At 44.4% G+C, this 25,359-nt stretch overlaps 1 protein-coding gene across 8 annotated transcripts in view; it reads left to right on the top strand.

Moving 5' to 3' along the window:
• The window catches only part of LOC139753396 (uncharacterized), a 220,883-nt gene that overhangs the window by 176,969 nt on the left and 18,555 nt on the right, over positions 1-25,359 (top strand). For 4 of the 8 annotated variants that reach the window (XM_071669854.1, XM_071669847.1, XM_071669851.1 and 1 more), the window contains exons 2-3: positions 20,920-21,192; positions 21,963-22,074. In XM_071669854.1, coding sequence (XP_071525955.1) covers positions 21,041-21,192; positions 21,963-22,074 — 264 coding nt within the window. In that variant the 5' untranslated portion in view covers positions 20,920-21,040. Of the gene's footprint in view, positions 1-8,601; positions 8,950-20,919; positions 21,193-21,962; positions 22,075-25,359 lie in introns of those variants that run through there. The other 4 variants (XM_071669849.1, XM_071669853.1, XM_071669848.1 and 1 more) reach the window with 3 other exon arrangements.

Here is a 25,359-nt window from a genome sequence, read left to right as displayed (position 1 = left end):
CTTTTTGTTTCTTGTCACTCAGGCGGGGGCGGTAACACCCGCGCCTACACGCGCGCGCGCGCCAGCAGTAACGCAGGACGTGCTTGTAACAGTGATGTTATGTGACCGTCACACGCCGGTGGTGCAGAATGATAGGCAGAGCTTACCATCAGTACGGTGCTTGGCCATCAGGCACAGACGTCTCTCGTCGTCTACGCCGAGGTTTATGGACAAACCACAGTGTTCTGCAGTGAGCTATGTACATTGATCACCGCTACGCAGTGAAGCATGACTTTTTTTATGTGTTAGTTGAGACTGCGCGGGCAACTGGAGCCGAAGTCGAGGCCATCTCATTAACGCCATATATATATATATATATATATATATATATATATATATATATATATATATATATATATATATATTTTTGTCGCTGTCTCCCGCGTTTGCGAGGTAGCGCAAGGAAACAGACGAAAGAAATGGCCCAACCCACCCCCATACACATGTTATACATACGTCCACACACGCAAATATACATACCTACACTGCTTTCCATGGTTTACCCCAGACGCTTCACATGCCCTGATTCAATCCACTGACAGCACGTCAACCCCGGTATACCACATCGCTCCAATTCACTCTATTCCTTGCCCTCCTTTCACCCTCCTGCATGTTCAGGCCCCGATCACACAAAATCTTTTTCACTCCATCTTTCCACCTCCAATTTGGTCTCCCTCTTCTCCTCGTTCCCTCCACCTCCGACACATATATCCTCTTGGTCAATCTTTCCTCACTCATTCTCTCCATGTGCCCAAACCATTTCAAAACACCCTATTCTGCTCTCTCAACCACGCTTTTTTTTTATTTCCACACATCTCTCTTACCCTTACATTACTTACTCGATCAAACCACCTCACACCACACATTGTCCTCAAACATCTCATTTCCAGCACATCTATCCTCCTGCGCACAACTCTATCCATAGCACACGCCTCGCAACCATACAACATTGTTGGAACCACTATTCCTTCAAACATACCCATTTTTGCTTTCCGAGATAATGTTCTCGACTTCCACACATTCTTCAAGGCTCCCATGATTTTCGCCCCCTCCCCCACCCTATGATTCACTTCCGCTTCCATGGTTCCATCCGCTGCCAGATCCACTCCCAGATATCTAAAACACTTTACTTCCTCCAGTTTTTCTCCATTCAAACTTACCTCCCAATTGACTTGACTCTCAACCCTACTGTACCTAATAACCTTGCTCTTATTCACATTTACTCTTAACTTTCTTCTTTCACACACTTTACCAAACTCAGTCACCAGCTTCTGCAGTTTCTCACATGAATCAGCCACCAGCGCTGTATCATCAGCGAACAACAACTGACTCACTTCCCAAGCTCTCTCATCCACAACAGACTTCATACTTGCCCCTCTTTCCAAAACTCTTGCATTCACCTCCCTAACAACCCCATCCATAAACAAATTAAACAACCATGGAGACATCACACACCCCTGCCGCAAACCTACATTCACTGAGAACCAATCACTTTCCTCTCTTCCTACACGTACACATGCCTTACATCCTCGATTAAAAACTTTTCACTGCTTCTAACAACTTGCCTCCCACTCCATATATTCTTAATACCTTCCACAGAGCACTATGCACGCATTCCGCCAATCCTCAGGCACCTCACCATGAGTCATACATACATTAAATAACCTTACCAACCAGTCAACAATACAGTCACCCCCTTTTTTAATAAATTCCACTGCAATACCATCCAAACCTGCTGCCTTGCCGGCTTTCATCTTCCGCAAAGCTTTTACTACCTCTTCTCTGTTTACCAAATCATTTTCCCTAACCCTCTCACTTTGCACACCACCTCGACCGAAACACCCTATATCTGCCACTCTATCATCAAACACATTCAACAAACCTTCAAAATACTCACTCCTCCTTCTCACATCACCACTACTTGTTATCACCTCCCCATTTGCGCCCTTCACTGAAGTTCCCATTTGCTCCCTTGTCTTACGCACTTTATATACCTCCTTCCAGAACATCTTTTTATTCTCCCTAAAATTTAATGATACTCTCTCACCCCAACTCTCATTTGCCCTCTTTTTCACCTCTTGCACCTTTCTCTTGACCTCCTGTCTCTTTCTTTTATACATCTCCCACTCAGTTGCATATATATATATATATATATATATATATATATATATATATATATATATATATATATATATATATATATATATATTTTTTTTTTTTTTTGTCGCTGTCTCCCGCGTTTGCGAGGTAGCGCAAGGAAACAGACGAAAGAAATGGCCCAACCCACCCCCATACACATGTATATACATACGTCCACACACGCAAATATACATACCTACACAGCTTTCCATGGTTTACCCCGGACGCTTCACATGCCTTGATTCAATCCACTGACAGCACGTCAACCCCGGTATACCACATCGCTCCAATTCACTCTATTCCTTGCCCTCCTTTCACCCTCCTGCATGTTCAGGCCCCGATCACAAAATCTTTTTCACTCCATCTTTCCACCTCCAATTTGGTCAACCTCTTCTCCTCGTTCCCTCCACCTCCTACACATATATCCTCTTGGTCAATCTTTCCTCACTCATTCTCTCCATGTGCCCAAACCATTTCAAAACACCCTCTTCTGCTCTCTCAACCACGCTCTTTTTATTTCCACACATCTCTCTTACCCTTACGTTACTTACTCGATCAAACCACCTCACACCACACATTGTCCTTAAACATCTCATTTCCAGCACATCCATCCTCCTGCGCACAACTCTATCCATAGTCCACGCCTCGCAACCATACAACATTGTTGGAACCACTACTGGTGACTGAGTTTGGTAAAGTGTGTGAAAGAAGAAAGTTAAGAGTAAATGTGAATAAGAGCAAGGGTATTAGGTACAGTAGGGTTGAGGGTCAAGTCAATTGGGAGGTAAGTTTGAATGGAGAAAAACTGGAGGAAGTAAGTGTTTTAGATATCTGGGAGTGGATCTGGCAGCGGATGGAACCATGGAAGCGGAAGTGGATCATAGGGTGGGGGAGGGGGCGAAAATTCCTGGGAGCCTTGAAGAATGTGTGGAAGTCGAGACATTATCTCGGAAAGCAAAAATGGGTATGTTTGAAGGAATAGTGGTTCCAACAATGTTGTATGGTTGCGAGGCGTGGGCTATGGATAGAGTTGCGCGCAGGAGGATGGATGTGCTGGAAATGAGATGTTTGAGGACAATGTGTGGTGTGAGGTGGTTTGATCGAGTAAGTAACGTAAGGGTAAGAGAGATATGTGGAAATAAAAAGAGCGTGGTTGAGAGAGCAGAAGAGGGTGTTTTGAAATGGTTTGGGCACATGGAGAGAATGAGTGAGGAAAGATTGACCAAGAGGATATATGTGTCGGAGGTGGAGGGAACGAGAAGTGTGAGACCAAATTGGAGGTGGAAAGATGGAGTGAAAAAGATTTTGTGTGATCGGGGTCTGAACATGCAGGAGGGTGAAAGGAGGGCAAGGAATAGAGTGAATTGGATCGATGTGGTATACCGGGGTTGACGTGCTGTCAGTGGATTGAATCAGGGCATGTGAAGCGTCTGGGGTAAACCATGGAAAGCTGTGTAGGTATGTATATTTGCGTGTGTGGACGTATGTATATACATGTGTATGGGGGTGGGTTGGGCCATTTCTTTCGTCTGTTTCCTTGCGCTACCTCGCAAACGAGGGACACAGCGTCAAAGCAAAAAAAAAAAAAATATATATATATATATATATATATATATATATATATATATATATATATATATATATATATATTTTCCCAAAAGAAGGAACAGAGGGGGCCAGGTGAGGATATTCCAAAAAAGGCCCAGTCCTCTGTTCTTAACGCTACCTCGCTAACGCGGGAAATGGCGAATAGTATGAAATATATATATGTATATATATATATATATATATATATATATATATATATATATATATATATATATTATCCCTGTGGATAGGTTAGGTTAGGTTAGGGCATGTGAAGCGTCTGGGGTAAACCATGGAAAGCTGTGTAGGTATGTATATTTGCGTGTGTGGGCGTATGTATATACATGTGTATGGGGGTGGGTTGGGCCATTTCTTTCGTCTGTTTCCTTTGCGCTACCTCGCAAACGCGGGAGACAGCGACAAAGCAAAAAAAAAAAAAAATATATATATATATATATATATATATATATATATATATATATATATATATATATATATATATATATATATATATATATATATACTAGCATAAGCCAGGTTCCCAATTCATCGACCATCCTATAGGGGTTGGATGAACAGATAGATTGACTGTGGACCGACTATTACAACCAGGACTCGAACCTTTGTGAATGCCTCACGATAAGGAAGAGTAACTGCTACACCACAAGGGGTCTATTGGAATCAGCATGTCCTACAGTGAAGCTTGCATGGTTCTAACAGTGCCCTACTCTCGTCACAGTTCGCTGCGGTGAAATACGGCCATGCGCTACTGTTCAGTGAATCATACGGAGTTGTCACGTGTCGTGCGGTGACGCACGTGCATTTAGAACCTCCTCTGCACTAGTGTATTGCACTGAGGCTCTGTTGCTCCCATGACCTTCCCGTCCCTCACTCTCCATCTGTGTAGTCGAACACACCACGTGCAGTACCACAAAGCACGTGGAGTCCTCCCACGTGCAGCAGCACCCACCACGTGGAGGTCCCCACGTGCAGTACCACCAGCACGTGGAGTCATCCTACGTACAGCTCCCACCAGCACGTGGAGGTCCCCACATGCAGGACCACCACGTAAAGGTCTCCATGTTCAAGACCACGACGTGGAGACCCTCTACGTTTGGGACCACCATGTAGAGAACCCCTACGTTTGGGACCACCACGTGGAGACCCCTACGTTTGGGACCACCACGTGGAGACCCCTACGTTTGGGACCACCACGTGGAGACCCCTACGTTTGGGACCACCACGTGGAGACCCCCTACGTTTGGGACCACCACGTGGAGACCCCTACGTTTGGGACCACCACGTAGAGACCCCTACGTTTGGGACCACCACGTGGAGACCCCCTACGTTTGGGATCACCACGTGGAGACCCCTACATGCGAGATCACCACGTGGAGGACCCCGCGTACAGCACCGCGGGACCAGCTAGTGGTGGTCCGTGCTGATAGAACTAGGAAGACAGAGTGATGTAGCCTCCCCGCTACTCCGCCTCTTAAGACAGGACCCAGCGGGAGGCCTCCGCTCGCTCAGGTCTCTGGTATGTCTGTTGTTATTGTTCTTATTTTTGTAGCTTGAGTGTGTGTGTGTGTGTGTGTGTGTGTGTGTGTGTGTGTGTGTGTGTGTACATGATGGGTTTGTGTACATGTATAGATTTGTAAGATTTTATCTTTGCGTCCTAGTGTACGTGTTTAGGGTTATGGAGCTGTGGTTCGAAGAAAGACATAGCCAAACAAAGTCATTCTAATTCAAATAGAATCCTTAACCAATCAGTGCTTTATACTGACGGAGCTCTATGTTTGAAATGCTGGATTTATTTTTTTTTTCTTGACCAACAGACACATGAGCACGAGCCTATCTTGTGTCCATCATAGTGGTTGTTTGTGATGTCCATTAGGAGGTTTATGGCTCAGTGAGGAAGCACTTCCTGAGAGATGGTCAGGCCGTTGGATGAGATCCGCCAGGCGGGCATACTCCCTCCCCGCCTGTTTAATGTATATTGCGAGTTGAGTCAGTCGTGGTTGTAAAGACGTCTGTTTATTAGGTGAGTTTTGCCGATACTGTGATGCCATAAAGTCCCCTCTCCTGATCCCCTACGGCTGATCAACAGGCGTCAAGCGTCTGTATAGCGGAGCTGAGCAGGATGTGACCTGCAGTATAATCAAAACACGGTGTGGCAACTCTTGGTGGAAGGACGTCTAACTAGTATATAGTAAGTAATGCTACGTGGGGATCAGCTGGGCTGCTGGACGACGACGACGACTCCCGACTCAAACCTTGTCGTCGAGAGGAGCGTCTTCACCTGACCCAGTCATAGGGGTCAGTACGGCTGATATACAGCTGACATGGCTGACGACCATAGTCAATACCATGAGGAGTAAATTTTCCCTCTGTTGGAATGATGTGAGTTCGGAGGTCTTCCAAAGCTGCTGTTACTGACACTGTGGTGTGGCCACACTGCCATGTAGCACCTGTGGAGGAACACATGTTCTAACACATGGACATTCTTCCGTGTTTGAGTGTGCTTAGGTGTACTGATCTCGAGCTTATGTTGTACCTGTTAAATACCCATGTATTCCAACACGAAACTCGTTCTGCTGATTCTATTAAAAATGAAGGGATTCATACAATTATTGTTCAGACGATTATGTTAGAGTAAGGCAAAGTGAAGAAGATCTCCTGCCACCCCTCACTATACTGGTGAAGCGAGGCACTCCTGCCACCCTCACTATACACATAGGGCAAGGCGAGGTACCTCCTGCCACCCTCACTATACATGGGCAAGGCGAGGCACCTCCTGCCACCCTCACTATACATGGGCAAGGCGAGGCACCTCCTGCCACCCTCACTATACATTGGCAAGGCGAGGTACCTCCTGCCACCCTCACTATACATGGGCAAGGCGAGGCACCTTCTGCCACCCTCACTATACACATAGGCAAGGCGAGGCACCTCCTGCCACCCTCACTATACATGGGCAAGGCAAGGCACCTCCTGCCACCCTCACTATACATGGGCAAGGCAAGGCACCTCCTGCCACCCTCACTATACATGGGCAAGGCAAGGCACCTCCTGCCACCCTCACTATACATGGGCAAGGCAAGGCACCTCCTGCCACCCTCACTATACACATAGGCAAGGCGAGGCACCTCCTGCCACCCTCACTATACATGGGCAAGGCAAGGCACCTCCTGCCACCCTCACTATACATGGGCAAGGCAAGGCACCTCCTGCCACCCTCACTATACATGGGCAAGGCAAGGCACCTCCTGCCACCCTCACTATACAGGGGATGGCAAGACAAGCTGAGCTACACGGGTCACGCACGTGTGTGTGGTGTCCAGTACGAGGAGTGCAATAAATGAGCCGTTGATACCGGCACAAACCAAATCTCTGGTGGGGAGGGTGAGGCCATTACCACGTCCTTGATATAACAAGATTGTTTACTGTGGAATTTGACTTTACACGATGTTGTGAACCAGATTTTTAGAAACAGACGAGTTTTACCCGATCACGGAGCAATAATAATAATGATAATAATAATAATGATAATAATAACAATTATTAATAATGATAATAATAATAATAATAATAATGATAATGATAATAATAATAATGATAATAATAATAATAATAATAATAATAATAATAATAATAATAATAATAATAATAGTAATAATGATAATGATAATAATGATAATAATAATAGTAATAGTAATAATGATAATAATAATAATGATAATAATAATAATAATAGTTATTATTATTATTATTAATTAAATAACCGCCAGACCTGATGGACCTCGATAGTTACTGATGAGGGAAGGTTCACGTGGCCTGGGCGCGGGCGGTAGGAGCGGCACGTGGCTTGGTGGTAGCCTGCCGAGGTACTGATGCTGTCAGCCTCCCCTAAATCCGTTAACCCTTCCCCTCCCTCACCCGGCCGCCGCCAGCAGACGGTTGTGAACCGAGGCAGTCTGATAGCCTTCCACAGTTAGGCTTCGCTGCCTCACCTTGGCTATGGAAGTCTTCATATTTTCATATCCACCCTTTCCATGGAAGGCTGTTAAGACGCAGCAGCTCCCATGTCTTTTCTTTAATATTTGATCAATAAGGTTGGACATGGCGTAAGCATCTGTGCCAGTGGTCAGTGATAAAAAAAAAGAAAAAGAGAATGTATGTACATTTATGTAATAGACATTTTGGTCCATTTCTTCATTTTTGGCGCGCTTGCCGTGCATCACAGCAAATTCTCATCCTAGATATTAGGTAAGTAGTCTCTCTCTCTCTCTCTCTCTCTCTCTCTCTCTCTCTCTCTCTCTCTCTCTCTCTCTCTCTCTCTCTCTCTCTCTCTCTCATTATCTATCTATCTATCTATCTCTATCGTAAGATCCGAAGTGTGGATGAGGCATAGTTTTTCGCTACTCTAAATCTATTGTGTAAGTTACGTCCAGAACTCCTCTCACTGACATACTCATGGATGATGATCAGTCAGCTGCAGACGGTGCGGGAGGAAGTGTGGTGGTGTGTCCAGTCATTAACATCTTACTCATCTTGATCTAGCACGATCCTGCACGAAGGCAAGAGATATGGCTGCAGTTTTGTGTCTGATGATTGCACGTCAGCACTGCTGTGTGTATATCCCGTCCTCCTTTATGTGTAGGATTACATAAAGTTCTTCAGGCACTTCGCTGTAGCCTCGAGCAAGATCACTATTGTATAATACGTAAACATTGAGATCCTTTAACGAAATCCATTATGGTGACGTCACATCCGTTGTCGTAGGTGATTGCATCAGGCGGGAATATTCGTTAAAGTCTCCCAGAGTGGGGGATCCTCGGGTATTGTGGGGCGGGGTGGGTAAGGCGCCCTCGTGGTCGGCCAGAGGAGCTCACCCCGAGCCAGCCAGTTCAGTCGTCTCCTGGCGCGCAACCTCGTAACACGTGTGAGCGCAGGCTCCCGCCACCCCCTTGCTAGTGCCTTGTGTTTCTCGATATTCGTTCTGAAACCATTTAAGTTCCTCTCAAGATCTTACCCTGTGTTTACCTTGAAAGGTTTTATGCAACAAGATTTATATAATCGATTCAGTGAGTGATAAGAGTGATTTTTGTGTGGTAAGGGAAGCCCCGGCTTATAACAGTAACAACAGCCCGTGGAACCACCTCACGTAACAGCTGATTGAGACAGGTGAGTCCAAAAGCGCGTTGAAGTCAGCCTTATTCCCTTTAACAGTGAACTTCGTGCATAGCTAGTGATACGTATCCTTCTACCTGGTATGTTGTTTCCTCCAGGCTCTGTGAATGCAGTGTATTTCAGCTGTGTTGAAGATTTTAATTCTGGGGTGCAACAGAGATAAGAGACCAGTGCGTCCTCCCAGTATAAGGAGGTATCCTTCCCATGCAGCCGTTCAGCCAGGCTGCCTTTGTGTGGAGAGACGGTTGGTTGATGGCAAGCTTGCCTTGCCTCGCCTGATCGTGAGGGGCCCCAGTCCCCTCAACCCAACACTGGCTTAACCACGTACCTGGGTCTCCACGCCTTCACAGCCAGCTGGATCCCACACCGCACACACACACCTCCACAACCGTCTGGATCCCTCCATATCACCACAGTTAGCTGCATCCTCTCACACCACCAAGCTTGAGGTATCCTTTCACGTAACCAGGGCCAGCTGCATCCTTTAACACCACTGGTGGATCTCTCTCCTACCACCACAGCCAGGTGGATCCTTCTGTACACCCGCAGTCATCTGCTTACTTTCATACCACCACAGCCAAGTGTATCCCCCTGTATAACCACGGTCGTCTGTCTCCTTTCATACCACCACAGCCAGCTGGACCCCCCCCCCTGTACAACTACTGTCATCTGCTTCCTTTCATACCACCACAGCCAGCTGGACCCCCCCTCTTCCCACTACAACCACTGTCATTTGCTTCCTTTCATACCACCATCCTCCTATGCACCCGCAGTCATCTGCTTCCTTTCATACCACCACAGCCACGTGGATCCCCCCGTACAACCAGTCATCTGCTTCCGTGGATACCACCACAGCCAGCTGAACCCCCCCCCCCCTCCTCTGTACAACCACAGTCATTTACTTCCTTTCATACCACCACAGCCTGCTGGAAACCCCCCCCCCCCGTACAACCACAGTCATCTGCTTCCGTGGATACCACCATAGCCAGCTGAACCCCCTCCCCTGTGCAACTACAGTCATCAACTTCCTTTCATACCACCACAGCCAGCTGGACCCCCCGCCCCACCATGTACAACCAGTCATCTTCCTTTCATACCCACAGCCAGCTGGACTCCCCCCCTCCCTGAACGACCACTGTCCTCTGCTTCCTTTCATACCAACACAGCAAGCTGGATCCCCCTGTACAACTGCAGTCATCTGCTTGCCTTCATACCACCACAGCAAGCTGGATCTCTCGGTACCGCACATCCAGTTGGATCCTTTAACACCACCACAGCCAGCTGGATCCCCTTATATCACCACAATCAGCTGTATCCTTTCATACCACCACAGCCAGTTGGATCCCTCATACCACCATAGCTAACGGGATCCTCCTACCACGACAGCCAGCCGCTGGGAGGCAGGATGAGCCAACTGTAGCCTGTGACGGAGCCTGGTCCATGTCCGCCGTACGTGTTCGTGCCACCGTTCGTGACCCCAACAGCGAAACGCAAAACGCTCCTCAATATCCCTGGTTTATATTCACTTCCCAGAACACTGCAGCCTTGACGTGTTTCTTGACATGTCGTTTACTGCTTGCATACTACACTGGCAGAAGAAAAATAATCCGTGCAGTTGTTCTTGAAACTATAATGGCGGATTGTCTGTGGTGTATCTCCTGCAAGCCTCAAAAGTGTCCAGGAATTCAGTTCGAGGGAAGTGCTGAAGTCCGGTGTGTTGTGAGACCCAGAGGGGCTGGTGGGCTTGAGGACGTGACGGATGGGAGCTTAGGCTCATGTTACGTCCCGGAATCAGGGAGGATGATTTAGTGTCCTCTGAGTGAGTTGATTTGCGAGGTAAATGATTTCCCTGCATCATAGTGAATCCCAAGAGTGCAGGAGCGTAGGAATACCAAGATAAGATGTGACCCCACTGCAGTCATGTGACCGGAAGTTGCTGGAGGGTCGTCTCTCTCCTCCCCCCAGCCCCCCCACCACCCACACCCGGCACTGAGTCATTGACCAAGCCAGTGGCCAGACCTTGAACTTGAAGTCAGCCTTGGTCACTGGAGTCTGGCCTCGGACTAGGGTGGGCCTTACCACAGCTACATCAAGAACATTCACGCATGTCTGAACAGCTGTTCGTCAGAATTGCCCATTTCCATTGTTAGTGTTTTAAGTGTGTAATTTGGATAAAGAGAATCTTAGAATTAGATGCAGAGTAACCCTATTATTTATTTAAAAGTAGATATATATTGTACACCGATAATTGGAGGTTATGATCGAACCATGAACACACTAATGACAGACTGACAGAAAATTGAGAATGTGTTGCGGTATTAATGTGTGAGTGGGTCAGGTCAAGCTGGGCAACGGTAGACGTCACGGACGGTATACGAGCGTGACCGTGACTTGCATTGTGTGTACGTGACAGACAACAGGTGGAGGGCTGATGTCACACGTGAGAGCGAAGCATTGCTCAACCTAACCCAAACACTGTGAAACTTCTCGTAGAGCCTGTGTCCCCAGCACCGGGGGAAATACCTTCATCACCGGACGCCTTTTTTGTTGTTTTACCTGTGACTCTGCCGGGATACAGCTGTCCTGGCTGTAGTCTGATGTAGCTAGTGGTATCCTGCTACGTTTGGCAGTGTCTGCCGTCTCACCTAAGCAGGCCAGTTAGGTCACACAGCTGTCCACGGTCACCCCAGTTATTAATACTATATCAAGTGATATTAATTTTTATTTTAGCTTTTTTTCTTTTCTTTTGACACATGTTACGGATTCTGGCTTGAGTGTTAGCTGTTAGAACATTAACATCCCCCCTCTTCCTCCTCCCCCTCGCCCTGAACGTTCAAGGGAAGTGGGTATGATGGTGTAATGCCATACTACTATTTCTATTTTTGTCATGATTTTTTTTTTATATCGATCATGAATACTGTATCTGGGTATTTGTTTGTTTATTGCAAGTGAGAAAACTATGTTGGGCAGTTTGCATCTGTCGTAGTGACACTCAAGGTGTGTGTGTGTGTGTGTGATGGTTTGGCTGAGCTAATGAAAACGTTAGACCACTTATCATGGACGGACAGACGGAGCCCTGCCGCGCGCTGAGTTGACAGAGTGGACAGGCTGATTGGTGGTAGATTCGCCTCTTGGCTTCATGTTTTTCTACTGTCATTTTAACGGGAATTGACAGGTCGTAAAATCTATTGAGGAAGAATTTGTCTTGGAATGTGATTCTGTTCGTTATGTTGATGGCTTTGTGGCCAAGTTTACGCTGATGTATGACCTGAATTTTGGGAGGGATCTGTTGGTGGTGTGGTTGACGAGAAAGGTGGGGATATAAAGAGAAAACAAAGCTTCATTAAGAGTCTCATGGATCTGCTTGCTTTCCTGTCAGTTGTACTACCACTGTTATGTAATGGTCGGGTGGAAAGTTTTGAGTAAGCGCCAGGGTATCGGGAGGGCTTACGGGGAATGGTACATTGAGTTACGTGACACTATTTTGGCTAAGTTCCTATTCCCAGCCCAGATTGTTGTCTTTTCTCTCCCTGTCACATGCACGCAGGTTGCTGCCATTTAGTCCACAAGCACACCCTCCCTCCCTCCATCTTATGGATAACATTTGACATGTAACTCATAATTATAATCTTAACCTCCATTTTTCCCGCGCTAGCCTTGCTTGACGACAAAGTCTGTGCATAGCTTAGGAAAGTTCAAGAGCTTGGGGGCCTTATTAGTGTAGAATTCTCTACACAAACACAGTAACACACATGCAAGAGCAGCAGTATCAAGGAACACTCAAGCCGTTCTCATTCTCGTGTATTGTTCTGGTGAAGGGGAGGGAGGAGCTTTTCCAGTGGGGCACCTGAGTGTGGTTGTTCTCAGATGTATCCTCCCACTGTGAGAAATATTAAAGAACAGACGTTATGAAACGGTCGAGCGTTCAAAACCAACATACTAATGAGAGGCACAATATGCAGTTTGCAGTAATTTGTAGTGGTCGGTTTTTATGGGAAAGTCATTAAAAAGGTATTGTGAATTACTGTGATTAAGTAAACATAGAAGTGTTTAAGACAATAGAAAAGAAATGTCTGAAGCGCATTTGAAAAAAGAACTAATAGGCAACTTTGCTCACTGACTTGGCTTCCTGACTGCATTTAAAAATTTTCCGGTTCGATTCATTATTTTTTCGTTCATAATTATGGGTTTGAACATCGAGCCGCCTAAGCAAATAAAGTTTTTTTTTTCCAGAATTTGAAGTGAGGCTGTCATCCATCACATCTATACTGGGAGTAAAAACCTGGGATCATTTGGTGTTAAGCGAGACAAGCTAAGCCACATTGATTTTTTTTATTTAGTCAGCCAAGGTAAATTACGAGCTTAGCATGGCAACAACACAAGCTTTAGTTATTAAGTAATGTTGTGTGCAGCGGTTGTGTAATGTTTAGGTAGAATGAAATCTACAAAGCGTATGTTATTCGTTTGATATGTAAATTGACAGTGTTGAGTTTATGGACAGAAAATGTACGATAAATTGATGTAAATGTAGATTAATCATTTGTGAAAAACCAACCTAACCTATGGAAATCTTACCTAACGTCTAGCTGCCGAAATTTATTGTACAAATACACTAGCAATAATGTGATTTGCTTTTGACTACCGCGTTGGATGCCTGTTGTGTTTGCATGTATGTCAAATATACTAGAATATTGAAAATATAGAAAAATCTAAATTGCTAAGGAGGGTAGGACAAATTTTCAGTGGTTATCTTCATTATTTTACAAGTGTTTTACGTACGCTTACATTGATTAACCCAATATTTTCACCATCGCCATACTTGACATCTCGCGAGAAAATTCATTGCAGCAAATCACGCTCCGCAATTTTTTTTTTTTTGTTTCCAGACACCCTCTTACGATGATTGTTGAACTGGCAGAAGACCATATTCCAGCTAAAATGGAAAGGGTGAGGAAGGAAGATTGAAATACACTGCGTGGCTACAGACATGCCAGATGCAGTTCCTGAAATGAGAGGAAGAAAGAGAGCTGGTAGATATAGTCAAGAAGGGATGATCTGTAATGATTACGTTCAGTAGCGAGTTATGTAAATAGGAGGTGCTGGAGCAGGCCTTCAAAAACGTGCAATCGAGAATTCATTTTGCAGGGTAATCATTAGAGGAGATAACCCTAGTGAAGAATGAGTGAGGAAAAGATTAGTGTCAGAAATCAAATGAATGAATAAATAAAAGCCTGAAGGCTGAACAGTCACGCCATTCAGGAATATTATTTGATGAGAGAGTCATTAAAATTAATATATACAAATGCAAATATAAATGGAAAGAGTTGAAGTTCAAAGGTCGAACTAGAAAAAAAAAAAGTAGAATGAATAGAGGCAAGACCTACAAATAAGATCTGACTTTGTCTGCCCAGAAGGATCCATAACAGAAGGGAAAGATAAGACAGGAAGAGGAAGATTGGCCTTTATATATATATATATATATATATATATATATATATATATATATATATATATATATAATATATTTTTTTTTTTTTCATACTATTCGCCATTTCCCGCGATAGCGAGGTAGCGTTAAGAACAGAGGACTGGGCCTTTGAGGGAATATCCTCACCTGGCCCCCTTCTGTGTTCCTTCTTTTGGAAAATTAAAAAAAACGAGAGGGGAGGATTTCCAGCCCCCCGCTCCCTTCCCTTTTAGTCGCCTTCTACGACACGCAGGGAATACGTGGGAAGTATTCTTTCTCCCCTATCCCCATTAGCAAAGACATGCCCCAATCAAGGGCCATCTTGGGTAAAATTGACAAAGAAAGAGAAAAGGAACTTAGAATATAAACAAAGCGTTTGACACAGTGCTACAAGAGGAGGGTGGTAGAGAAGCTTGGCTCGCTGGCAGGAACAATAGAGAGATTTCTTCAATGAATAGAAAATTATCCAATTGGATAGGTACATAGGACGCTGGTTAAACAATTCTTCACAAAATGTGGTAGGGTCACTTGTTTGCACCAAGGTTCAGCCCTGGGACTCTATCTACGTAAATTATATTGGCAAGACTGGACTCGTACCTTGAATATATTTGCGGATGATGCATGGGTCATTAAGGAAGTGAATAATGTAAGGAATGTTGCGCCAACTTACGAGGGGACCAAAACAAACCTTAAAGTTGGTCTGATATATGGGTCATGAAGTTCACCCCAAGTAATGAGGATAGGAAACTGAAAAAAGACCTCAACAGCTTGAAATAAGTGGCGGGAATCTTTGTATGAGACAGACTTGGGAGTCGCCATTGTACTTCATATGTTGCCATAGACTCACCGTAGGAGAAAAGTAGAGAAAACTGCCTGCTGACAAATATTAAACTCCACTCAGGTTCATGAATAGGGAAATAGTCAAGAAGCTGTTCACGTCCTTCATAAGACCAAAACTAATATATTGTTATCAAGTTTGGTTACCACACTCAAAGAAGCACAGACCTATTTTAGAAGGTTTAAAGGCAACAGTGATGGCACCAAAACAAAGAGAACTAACTTACAGGAAAATTTCTTTGAAAAATGTATGATTAGAACGACTGTAGGACATTACGTAAAATGTAGCATAAAGTTTGTAAAGAGAAAAAAAAAGTCCTTTAACAGTAAAGATAAGTGATGAGTGAATGAAAAGTGAATGAGGAAATAGTACATGCAGACATCATACAGTAAAGAATTGTATGCAGTAAAGAAAGTTCGAGATGGGGCACCACGAGTGTAGAATTCCCTTCCAATATAGCACAAATAGGTAATTACATTTTACAGTGAGGTTAGCTAAGATAAGTATTGCTACCATTGCAAAGGCCTCGCAAATATTTTCATAAACATGTTGAATGGGCATGGTTGGGGCCACGGTACTGCTCCGTCATTAGGTAGTAAACACAGGACAAACACGATCTGTACACTTTCCGAGTTACTGGATATGACATAAGGACGAACAAATCATAGAGCATACCATCCTCTTAAAGTTAACAGGTGATCATTCTGAGACCTTTCGTTCACTGGCGTAAAAAATGTTTTTGTGCTGTGTGAGCGTCCGTCCCGCCTCAGTGTAGAAATTCCTAGGAGTGTGGAGATACAGTATTGGGCTATCACTGTTACGAAACTGCCCCCATCATTTATTATGCATTGTAACCATCCTCTCCTCATGCAGATGTGATATATATATATTATATATATATATATATATATATATATATATATATATATATATATATATATATATATATATATACTTTTTTTTTTTTTTTTTTTTTTTTTTTTTCCGCTGTCTCCCGCGTTTGCGAGGTAGCGCAAGGAAACAGACGAAAGAAATGGCCCAACCCACCCCCATACGCATGTATATACATACGTCCACACACGTAAATATACATACCTACACAGCTTTCCATGGTTTACCCCAGACGCTTCACATGCCCTGATTCAATCCACTGACAGCACGTCAACCCCTGTATACCACATCGATCCAATTCACTCTATTCCTTGCCCTCCTTTCACCCTCCTGCATGTTCAGGCCCCGATCACACAAAATCTTTTTCACTCCATCTTTCCATCTCCAATTTGGTCTCCCACTTCTCCTCGTTCCCTCCACCTCCGACACATATATCCTCTTGGTCAATCTTTCCTCACTCATTCTCTCCATGTGCCCAAACCATTTCAAAACACCCTCTTCTGCTCTCTCAACCACGCTCTTTTTATTTCCACACATCTCTCTTACCCTTACGTTACTTCCTCGATCAAACCACCTCACACCACACATTGTCCTCAAACATCTCATTTCCAGCACATCCATCCTCTTGCGCACAACTCTATCCATAGTTCACGCCTCGCAACCATACAACATTGTTGGAACCACTATTCCTTCAAACATACCCATTTTTGCTTTCCGAGATAATGTTCTCGACTTCCACACATTCTTCAAGGCTCCCAGAATTTTCGCCCCCTCCCCCACCCTATGATCCACTTCCGCTTCCATGGTTCCATCCGCTGCCAGATCCACTCCCAGATATCTAAAACACTTTACTTCCTCCAGTTTTTCTCCATTCAAACTTACCTCCCAATTGACTTGACCCTCAACCCTACTGTACCTAATAACCTTGCTCTTATTCACATTTACTCTTAACTTTCTTCTTTCACACACTTTACCAAACTCAGTCACCAGCTTCTGCAGTTTCTCACATGAATCAGCCACCAGCGCTGTATCATCAGCGAACAACAACTGACTCACTCTCCAAGCTCTCTCATCCCCAACAGACTTCATACTTGCCCCTCTTTCCAAAACTCTTGCATTCACCTCCCTAACAACCCCATCCATAAACAAATTAAACAACCATGGAGACATCACATACCCCTGCCGCAAACCTACATATATATATATATATATATATATATATATATATATATATATATATATATATATATATATATATATATATATATATATATTCTTATTTTCTTTTAAACTATTCACCATTTCCCGCGTTAGCGAGGTAGCGTTAGGAACAGAGGACTGGGCCTTTTTTGGAATATCCTCACCTGGCCCCCTCTGTTCCTTCTTTTAGAAAATTGAAAAAAAAAAAAAACGAGAGGGGAGGATTTCCAACCCCCCGCTCCCTCCCCTTTTAGTCGCCTTTTACGACACGCAGGGAATACGTGGGAAGTATTCTTAATCCCCTATCCCCAGGGATAAAATATATATATATATATATATATATATATATATATATATATATATATATATGAAAAAAATATTTTATCAACGCGCGCACATCCGTGGCATATTAATAGCATGCGTGCCTAGGCTGCTAATAGTTTTTTTTACCTTTCGTCTCGATGGTCGGCGGTTCGATACTCACCTAGTGGAGAGATATAAGAATGGTAGCCATAAAGTACTTTGCAATCGTAACTCAACTATGATTTCATGATTTTCATACTGAGAGCATGATTTGATGCATAGGAACACAGGGTTGCTTATATTTTACAAGACTATTGGAATCTGAAAATAAGGTCTATTATGTTTTGCTGGTGGAATATTATGTGTAGATTGCCAGGAATACAAAGAAAATATAACTAATTCTTCTTTAAGTAAACATCATATTACCCTCAGGCTGATTCAAATTTAAAGCCAGTTTACCCGAATGTCATGTAAACGTTATTTACAGAATTATTATGTATTGTGATGAGATTTCCTGATTTTTTTTTTCTTGATTATTGCATGTGCGTCTTCAAAAGAAAATATTATTGTCTAGCACACGAGTTTTGTTTCTAAACTGAATTAATTATTTTACTGTAATTCTACACACAAAATTTTAGTTTTTCATTATTATCTTACACTTAGGGTAACTGTTTGTTCGCTGTTGATCCTAAAGAAACCCACTAGACTCCCGTCATCATTGATCTTAGGGTGCCTCAAACACACACTGTGAACGGTTAGATTCTGTTGAACATCGTGTGCTCGACCCCTGCGCCCAAGGTTAAACTTTGGTTGGTTTCATTCCTAGAGCATGACTCCTCGCCGCTAAGTCCAACGATACACCCCTTGTCCATGACGTTGTGACCCATGTGTGCATGATGTGCCTGGCCTTTGATCTGTCCCCATCGGTAAGGTCAAGTTAGAGTGAACTACGCTATACCCAAACGTCGAAGTCAAGGTGATTTTAAAGTCCTGAACACCTAGCACTTGTCACACGTAAATTTCGGCCTCCCAGCACTTACCTACGGGGTTCCCTTGTATGACCTGAAGACCTGATCAATCCTCTAGGATGACTTTGCATTTGGTTCGTCGCTGGATCGAACCTGCTGAGCCTTGCTGTCATCTGGAACACATGGCGGACGGTCGGTCCACGTCCCGGGAGCGTCGTTAGACCAGCAGGTGTTCTGATGCATGTCATGTGTCACACCAGGAGCGGTGCTGTTCGCGTTGTTCCTGACCTTCCTGTGATGTTTCAGCTTAATAGTAACACCTGAATTTCAAGTAGAATTGAAAGAAATTAATGTACACAAGCTGTAATGTAAGCGTTTAAACCAGTTTTGCGAAGTGATGGTGGTGGAGGGAGGGACACCGCCCCAAGGAACATCTTTGTTCACCCTGCCCCACCAAGGAGCATTACTGTCCATCCTGCCCCACCAAGGAGCACCACTGTCCTCCCTGCCCACCAAGGAACACCTCTGGCCGCCCCTACCCCACCAAGGAACACCTCTGGCCGCCCCTACCCCACCAAGGAACACCTCTGGCCGCCCCTACCCCACCAAGGAACACCTCTGGCCGCCCCTACCCCACCAAGGAACACCTCTGGCCGCCCCTACCCCACCAAGGAACACCTCTGGCCGCCATGCCACCTTATATTTCCCAGTAGATAAGTAAGCTTTCCACATGACGTAGGCTTCTGTCACCGCAATACTTAACAAGGGTAGTGGTGCTCCTGTGATGGATTCGAGAAGAATTTCATGTTATAAACCTCCGTGAGCTGCACCCATGACGACAGGTGGTGGTAGGTGGGTTGCGTGTTCAGCCGGGCGGGACAACAGCACCAGCCTCGGCTGGGGTATAAAGGAGCCATGGGCTTCTCGCCACAGCCCACCGTGATAAGCTCGTACATCATACTCCTTCCTTGTGTCTGTTTATTGTAAACCGTTTTAAACTGAGGAGGTCACAAAGATACATTCCTTCCATGGATTTAGTTTCATGAATTTTATTTTACGTGTGATTTCCCCTCAGGATTTGTTTGTTTCCTGTCCGTTTTAAAAAGTTATTGTAGCTGGTGTAACTTGTTGAGGTGTACGATAGCTGATGGATTTGTCGAATTTCCTGTGCATATATTTTTTTCAATTGTCTTTTCGTTAAATACAGGTACCTGTACTTACTTTGTTTATATATATATATATATATATATATATATATATATATATATATATATATATATATATATATATATAGTATTAAAACCGGGCATGTGAAGCGTCCGGGGTAAACCATGGAAATGTCTGTGGGGCCTGATTGCGGTTTGGAAACTGAGGTTTCCGTGCACTACACATAACACGTAGAGAATGAATGTGAGCGGATGTGGCTTTTCTTTGTTCGTGGCGCTACCTCGCTGATGCGGGAAACGGCTATCATATATATATATATATATATATATATATATATATATATATATATATATATATGTATATATATCCTAGCCTCTGTTACCAGACTCCGCCACCTCGGAGTTTATACTGCGAATGAAAAAGTCACCTTTGGCGAAGCTGTATCACAATACAATCTCGTCAATAAGAAACTTCTCACTCTAAAAGAGCCTACGTTTCCCTGCTAGTAGAGGTAGCGCAACCTTGGGTTGCAGGAGCTTTTAGAATGGTCCTGGGTAACACCACGACTCCTTATTTCAAATTGGTGCTGGTAGTAATGAAAACATACCCTATGAACAAGGTACTAAGTTTATCGATGAAGCCCAAGTCGATGATGAACAGCTAGGTGAACTGCGGGCTGGGCTGCCCTTTCAGGATTCGAGCCCACTTGGCATGGCCTTGGTTAGGGCGTAACTTGCCCCTGCCGTCTCACTTAGCATGAGAGAAGACAATGTGAGAGAGCCGGCGGATCAGAGCGTGTTATAGTGGTTCGGACGTATGAAGAGGTTCAGGAGGAGAGAATGACAGTGATATATGTGTCGGAAGCGGAGGCGACAAAAGGGACGGGGGGAGGCGACTGAGCAGGAGTTGAAGGATGTGTGTGTGTGTTTGTGTGTGTGTGTGTGTGTGTGTGTGTGTGTATGAATAGATAAATAAATGAATAACCGTTTATTGAAATCAGGCAGCTGTTCGGCAGAAACTATACGGTTGAGAACATTAAATGTCACGTTGATTGTTACAGTAATACAGTAACTAATTGATGTGTTTGTGTTCTGTGTTTATTGTATTAACATAATGTTTTTGTTGGCCAGCAGGTGGAAGTGGAGGTGGAAGAGCACCATTACTCCCCGTCCGTTGCCTCGGGTACCCACCACATACCAGTCCCCGCGGAGGCTGCCTGCCTCCTGCCCCGCCACCAGCCTCCCCACCAGGATGCATCAGACCTCCGTGCCCACCGCCGTCTGGCAGCGAAGGACCAACAAGATCATCGCTGCCGGTATCACCATCATCGGCCTCACTATGATGCTCTCCCTCATACCGCAGTGCATATACATCGGCATCGTCTTCGTCACCTGTGCTCTAATGTAAGTCCTGCTGGGTCTTTCCGGGAGGGTGAGGAGTGTGAGTGGTAGACACAATGACCTGTAAGGGTTGGCCGTAACGGATGCATGTCGAGAGCTGGCAAGGATGCGTTTGCTTAATCAATTATATGAATGAAGATTAAAAGGATGATTGGTGCTGATGGGATGGCGCAGGTTGCGAGGGACTGTGTGAAGTACAATCGCCTGTGGAGGAGGTGTGGGTGGTGACCGTCCACTCTTGCAATGGACTGTGGGCTCGTCCTGCGGCAGGGCGGGCTGGGGATGTACTTCATTACTGCGGCAGGCCGAGCTGTCTGTGTGGGCGGCCGGGAAGTGTATGCTGTACACTACCATAGCCTGGGATGGGGAGGTGCTGTTCTCTTACACGTTGGGGAAATAAGTTATCAGCAGCCTTTGTTGTTTCGTTTGTTACGTCAGCGTCTCTTGAGGCTAGCAGAAATGATTTATGAACTTATTGTGTGCCAACGCTTCAGTAACTGATAATGATTCCGATGATGATAGTATTAATTACAAGTAATAGTGAGGTCAGTGTGTAGTGATAATGGCAAGTGGAGGTGAGGTTGTATTGTAGTGTCTGGCAGTAAGCAACAGACTTCCACCACTTTTGGCCCTTCCTGCCGCGGAAGAGGGAGTGTGAAGGCTCCAGCCCTCTCATTGGCGACCTGCTAACCCCTTTACCAAGCAGTGTATGTAGTCTCATATTGTCTTTGTCCCCTGCCCTGTGCCTCACTCACCGGCTAAGTATTCCACAGATGGCTCGGATGGATGACTATGAAGGAGAAGAAAGTTGAGCCGCCTCGACCAGAGAGCGAGCACCCAGCCTCCCCCGTCCTGTTCCTGGTAGCTTCCCATCACCTCCGTCAGGTTAGTAACCACTTCCCTACTCCAGCAGACACACCCTCTCTCGCTACCACTGTCACCCGGCAGACCCTGCCGATCATACTTCTCATGTAAAGTGAGGACGAGTGTGTATACTGCACACAATACTGACGTTGTCAATATGCTCATACGGCCACACACTCATGGAACTGTAGCCACACCACTTCTATTCCTTAGTGTCCTTGCACTTACTCCACAGACACAGCACCACACGTCTAGGCATATGGTTCTGCCTGGTAGACAAGGCTGTCTTCCTAAGTGTTGCGGGAGTCGCTTGTAAGCGTGTCCTGGGGCAGGATGGTATGGTATATGTTATTATATATGACCTTAGGACCCCTTTTATGGGCTCCTGCCGCTTCGAGGCTGCGATGCAATCAGTAGTAAGAAAAAAAAATAGAGTGCTTTGGATTGGAAAATTTTGACGAGATTTTACACCTATTTGTCTATCGACAATAAACATCCACACTGGTGGCTTCATCCGTGGCGTAACTACATGCAGGCGGAGCCCGTTAACGCCAACAAGGTGTGTACATATATATATATATATATATATATATATATATATATATATATATATATATATATATATATATATTCAATTGTTTTTGCGTTAACCTTTCACGGTGGAACCGTTGTACCGACAGGCCCCAGTTTTTAAAAGGCTGCTTTTAAAAAGCCCGTACGTACCGTATAGGTGAAATGCGGGTCGTTGGCACTGTAGAGTTTTTCAATATCCAAGTCAACGTTTAAAACGCCTGGGAAAGATCTCGGGAGGACCTTGAGTAGACTCAGGGAAGACTTACTTGTCATAGAGGCCCCAGATTTTTGGGTGTAGGCTTCAATGTGTGGCCAAAGTTAAGTCAGAGCACGTTAGCGTAATGCAGTTTTAAAGCCACCAAATGCCTCCAATTTTCTTTTTTCTTTTTTTCTGGGCCAGCGCTGGGGTACCCATGATATATGTAGTGTATGTAGATTCTGAATGGAAAGTTGCATCTCTCACCAAATTTAGGGAAAGTATAAAGTGAAAATTCGTTTCACTATGAAACGCACACTAGGCTTAGGTTGATAATGTGTATATTTTGCAAGGCTACAGTTACCTGATCCTCCCTTGGGTATTGGGTTAAGAAGTTTATGGTGCTGGGAAGACATGATATCGAATGATATTTTAGTGCTGTGTTTGTATGTATCTGTGATAAGAAAGAAAGAAATACTACAACTGCGAGTAATTGCCGGATAATAGGAGGTAAAGACATGAATATTCCGTGACAATCTGGTGTTGTGGGAAACATACTGATTCTAACGTTAGAAACAGTATAGTGTTTCCCACCCAGTCTGTGTTTCTATCACACCGCCACATCATTTAAAGACATCAGTTGCCATGGAGCCTGTGTAGAAGGACTGGTAGCGAGTGTATCAGGTGTTGGCAAGATGATACAATACTGACTTACCACCGGTGACCGAGTCTCGTTCGTAATATAGCTTTTGCGGTGAAAGAAGGCTTAAGAAAGAGAGGAAGCAGTGTGTTGGTGGTGAGGATGACAGTGGTGTATTGGCCAGCACCTTCACCTGTGCCCCAAAGGATTTCCGGTTGGGCTATCAGAACGGTTAGGCAAGATTAAGGCTTTGGCTCTTGTGCAGTGGTCCTTGCATCTCTGTGAGAATTGGAAATATACCGGGTAATGTGCTGTAATGTTCCGGAAAATTGTTGTTTCACGCCCGCCTCAAGTCCGGCGCCGTCGTCCGGCGAGGGCGGCCCGCCCGGTGGGTGGGTGGGCGGCGCCGTAATGCAAGGTGTGACGTAGCCAGGAACCCGTTCCTCACGCAGCCGATGTTTCCCCCCTCCGAGGTCAGGTTTCACGGTGGCTGCTGAAAACAAAGAACTCGCGGATTTTATATTTCCTCTATTATGCGGCAGGAGTTTTAACCACGGCCTGCATGAGATACCCACATAGCTAGGTACTCCCGTTACTGTTCTAAGGTTAGATTTCCTCAACATAATACGTATGTTGAGGTAACTGATCCCGAAGGAAACGAAAACCTAACAACTTCCAAAGCAAAAAAGTAGTAAAGGAAATGTATATGATATTTACCACCTCAAAATCTCCCAAGTTTACTAGCATATTAATGATCATAATATGGATTGAGAGTAAGAATCATAAACAGCATGTGTAAGGAATACTTACAAGCTTAAACAGATACCAGCTTGATCAAAGGGATCTGGTGTTGGCCTTGCAAAACCACAACCACAGATAGTTTGATTATCTTTTGATTCTTTACCCTTACTACTTGACCTAAATATCGTGAGATCAGAATGTGGCATGATTGTCTCTGAAGTCAGGTATGTATTTGCGAGCATTATAGATAAGGGATCCAAATGAATTTATTAAGGATTCCATCTGACGTAGGTCTCTAGGAGCATAATAAAGACTATGCTTTAGCCAAACTTGCGCTTGATAAAGTGGTTGTCGAAAACAACATTTTATTGTCAAATTACTATTCTTAAAACTCAAATTAGGTAGGAAGAAGCTAAAAAGACTTCTATGAAGCAATAGACAAGTGCAAACAGGCAGCGGTATATCTATTTCCAGTAGCTGAATTGTGTCAAGTAAAACATGTATGTAGAAAAGATAGATAATATCAGTATTACAAGATAGTCTTGCTGGCTAGGTTGTGGTACTGCCTGTTGGATCGCTGCTTCGCCCTACCTGGAGAAGTTAATCGTTTGAACTATAAAAAGTCTGTGGCTAGAGATATGGACACGTTATACTAATGTGCTTTAGACTGTGAAAAAAATAGAGCCTTTTAGGGATAGGTGCAAATAAGCCCTGCAAGAAATGGCACAGCACATTATCTATAATAGAGTAACTAGTGTTCTGATATTGGATCCACTCTTTGCATTAAGCAGATATATTTACCATATGGAAGACTATAAACTTATGTAATGAACCAACTCTGTAACAGTTTATGATTATTTGTTCACTTGGGTCTGAAGAAAACCCTTTGTCACCTTTGTCACCTTTGTGCTACAGCTCACAGGATGAGCATGACGGATGCACAATGAAATCGCCGCTGACAACTGTTAAAAGTAAGAAAATATTCCTTTCCCCTCATCACAAACGGAGAAACATACATGACTGGCCTGCACAGCTTGCCATATGGAACCCCCAACTTTTAATGGATGAAGAGGGGATAAGTATTTTATATAATTGCAGCAAAATCCATGGAACGTCAAGGCTTCTTGTACAGATAATGATTCCAGTTATATTTTAA

Source organism: Panulirus ornatus, chromosome 14 (genome assembly GCF_036320965.1).
Source record: "Panulirus ornatus isolate Po-2019 chromosome 14, ASM3632096v1, whole genome shotgun sequence".
Lineage (NCBI taxonomy): Eukaryota > Metazoa > Arthropoda > Malacostraca > Decapoda > Palinuridae > Panulirus > Panulirus ornatus.
The sequence above is the reverse complement of the archived record's forward strand: the minus strand, read 5'-3'. Positions and strand labels throughout refer to the sequence as shown.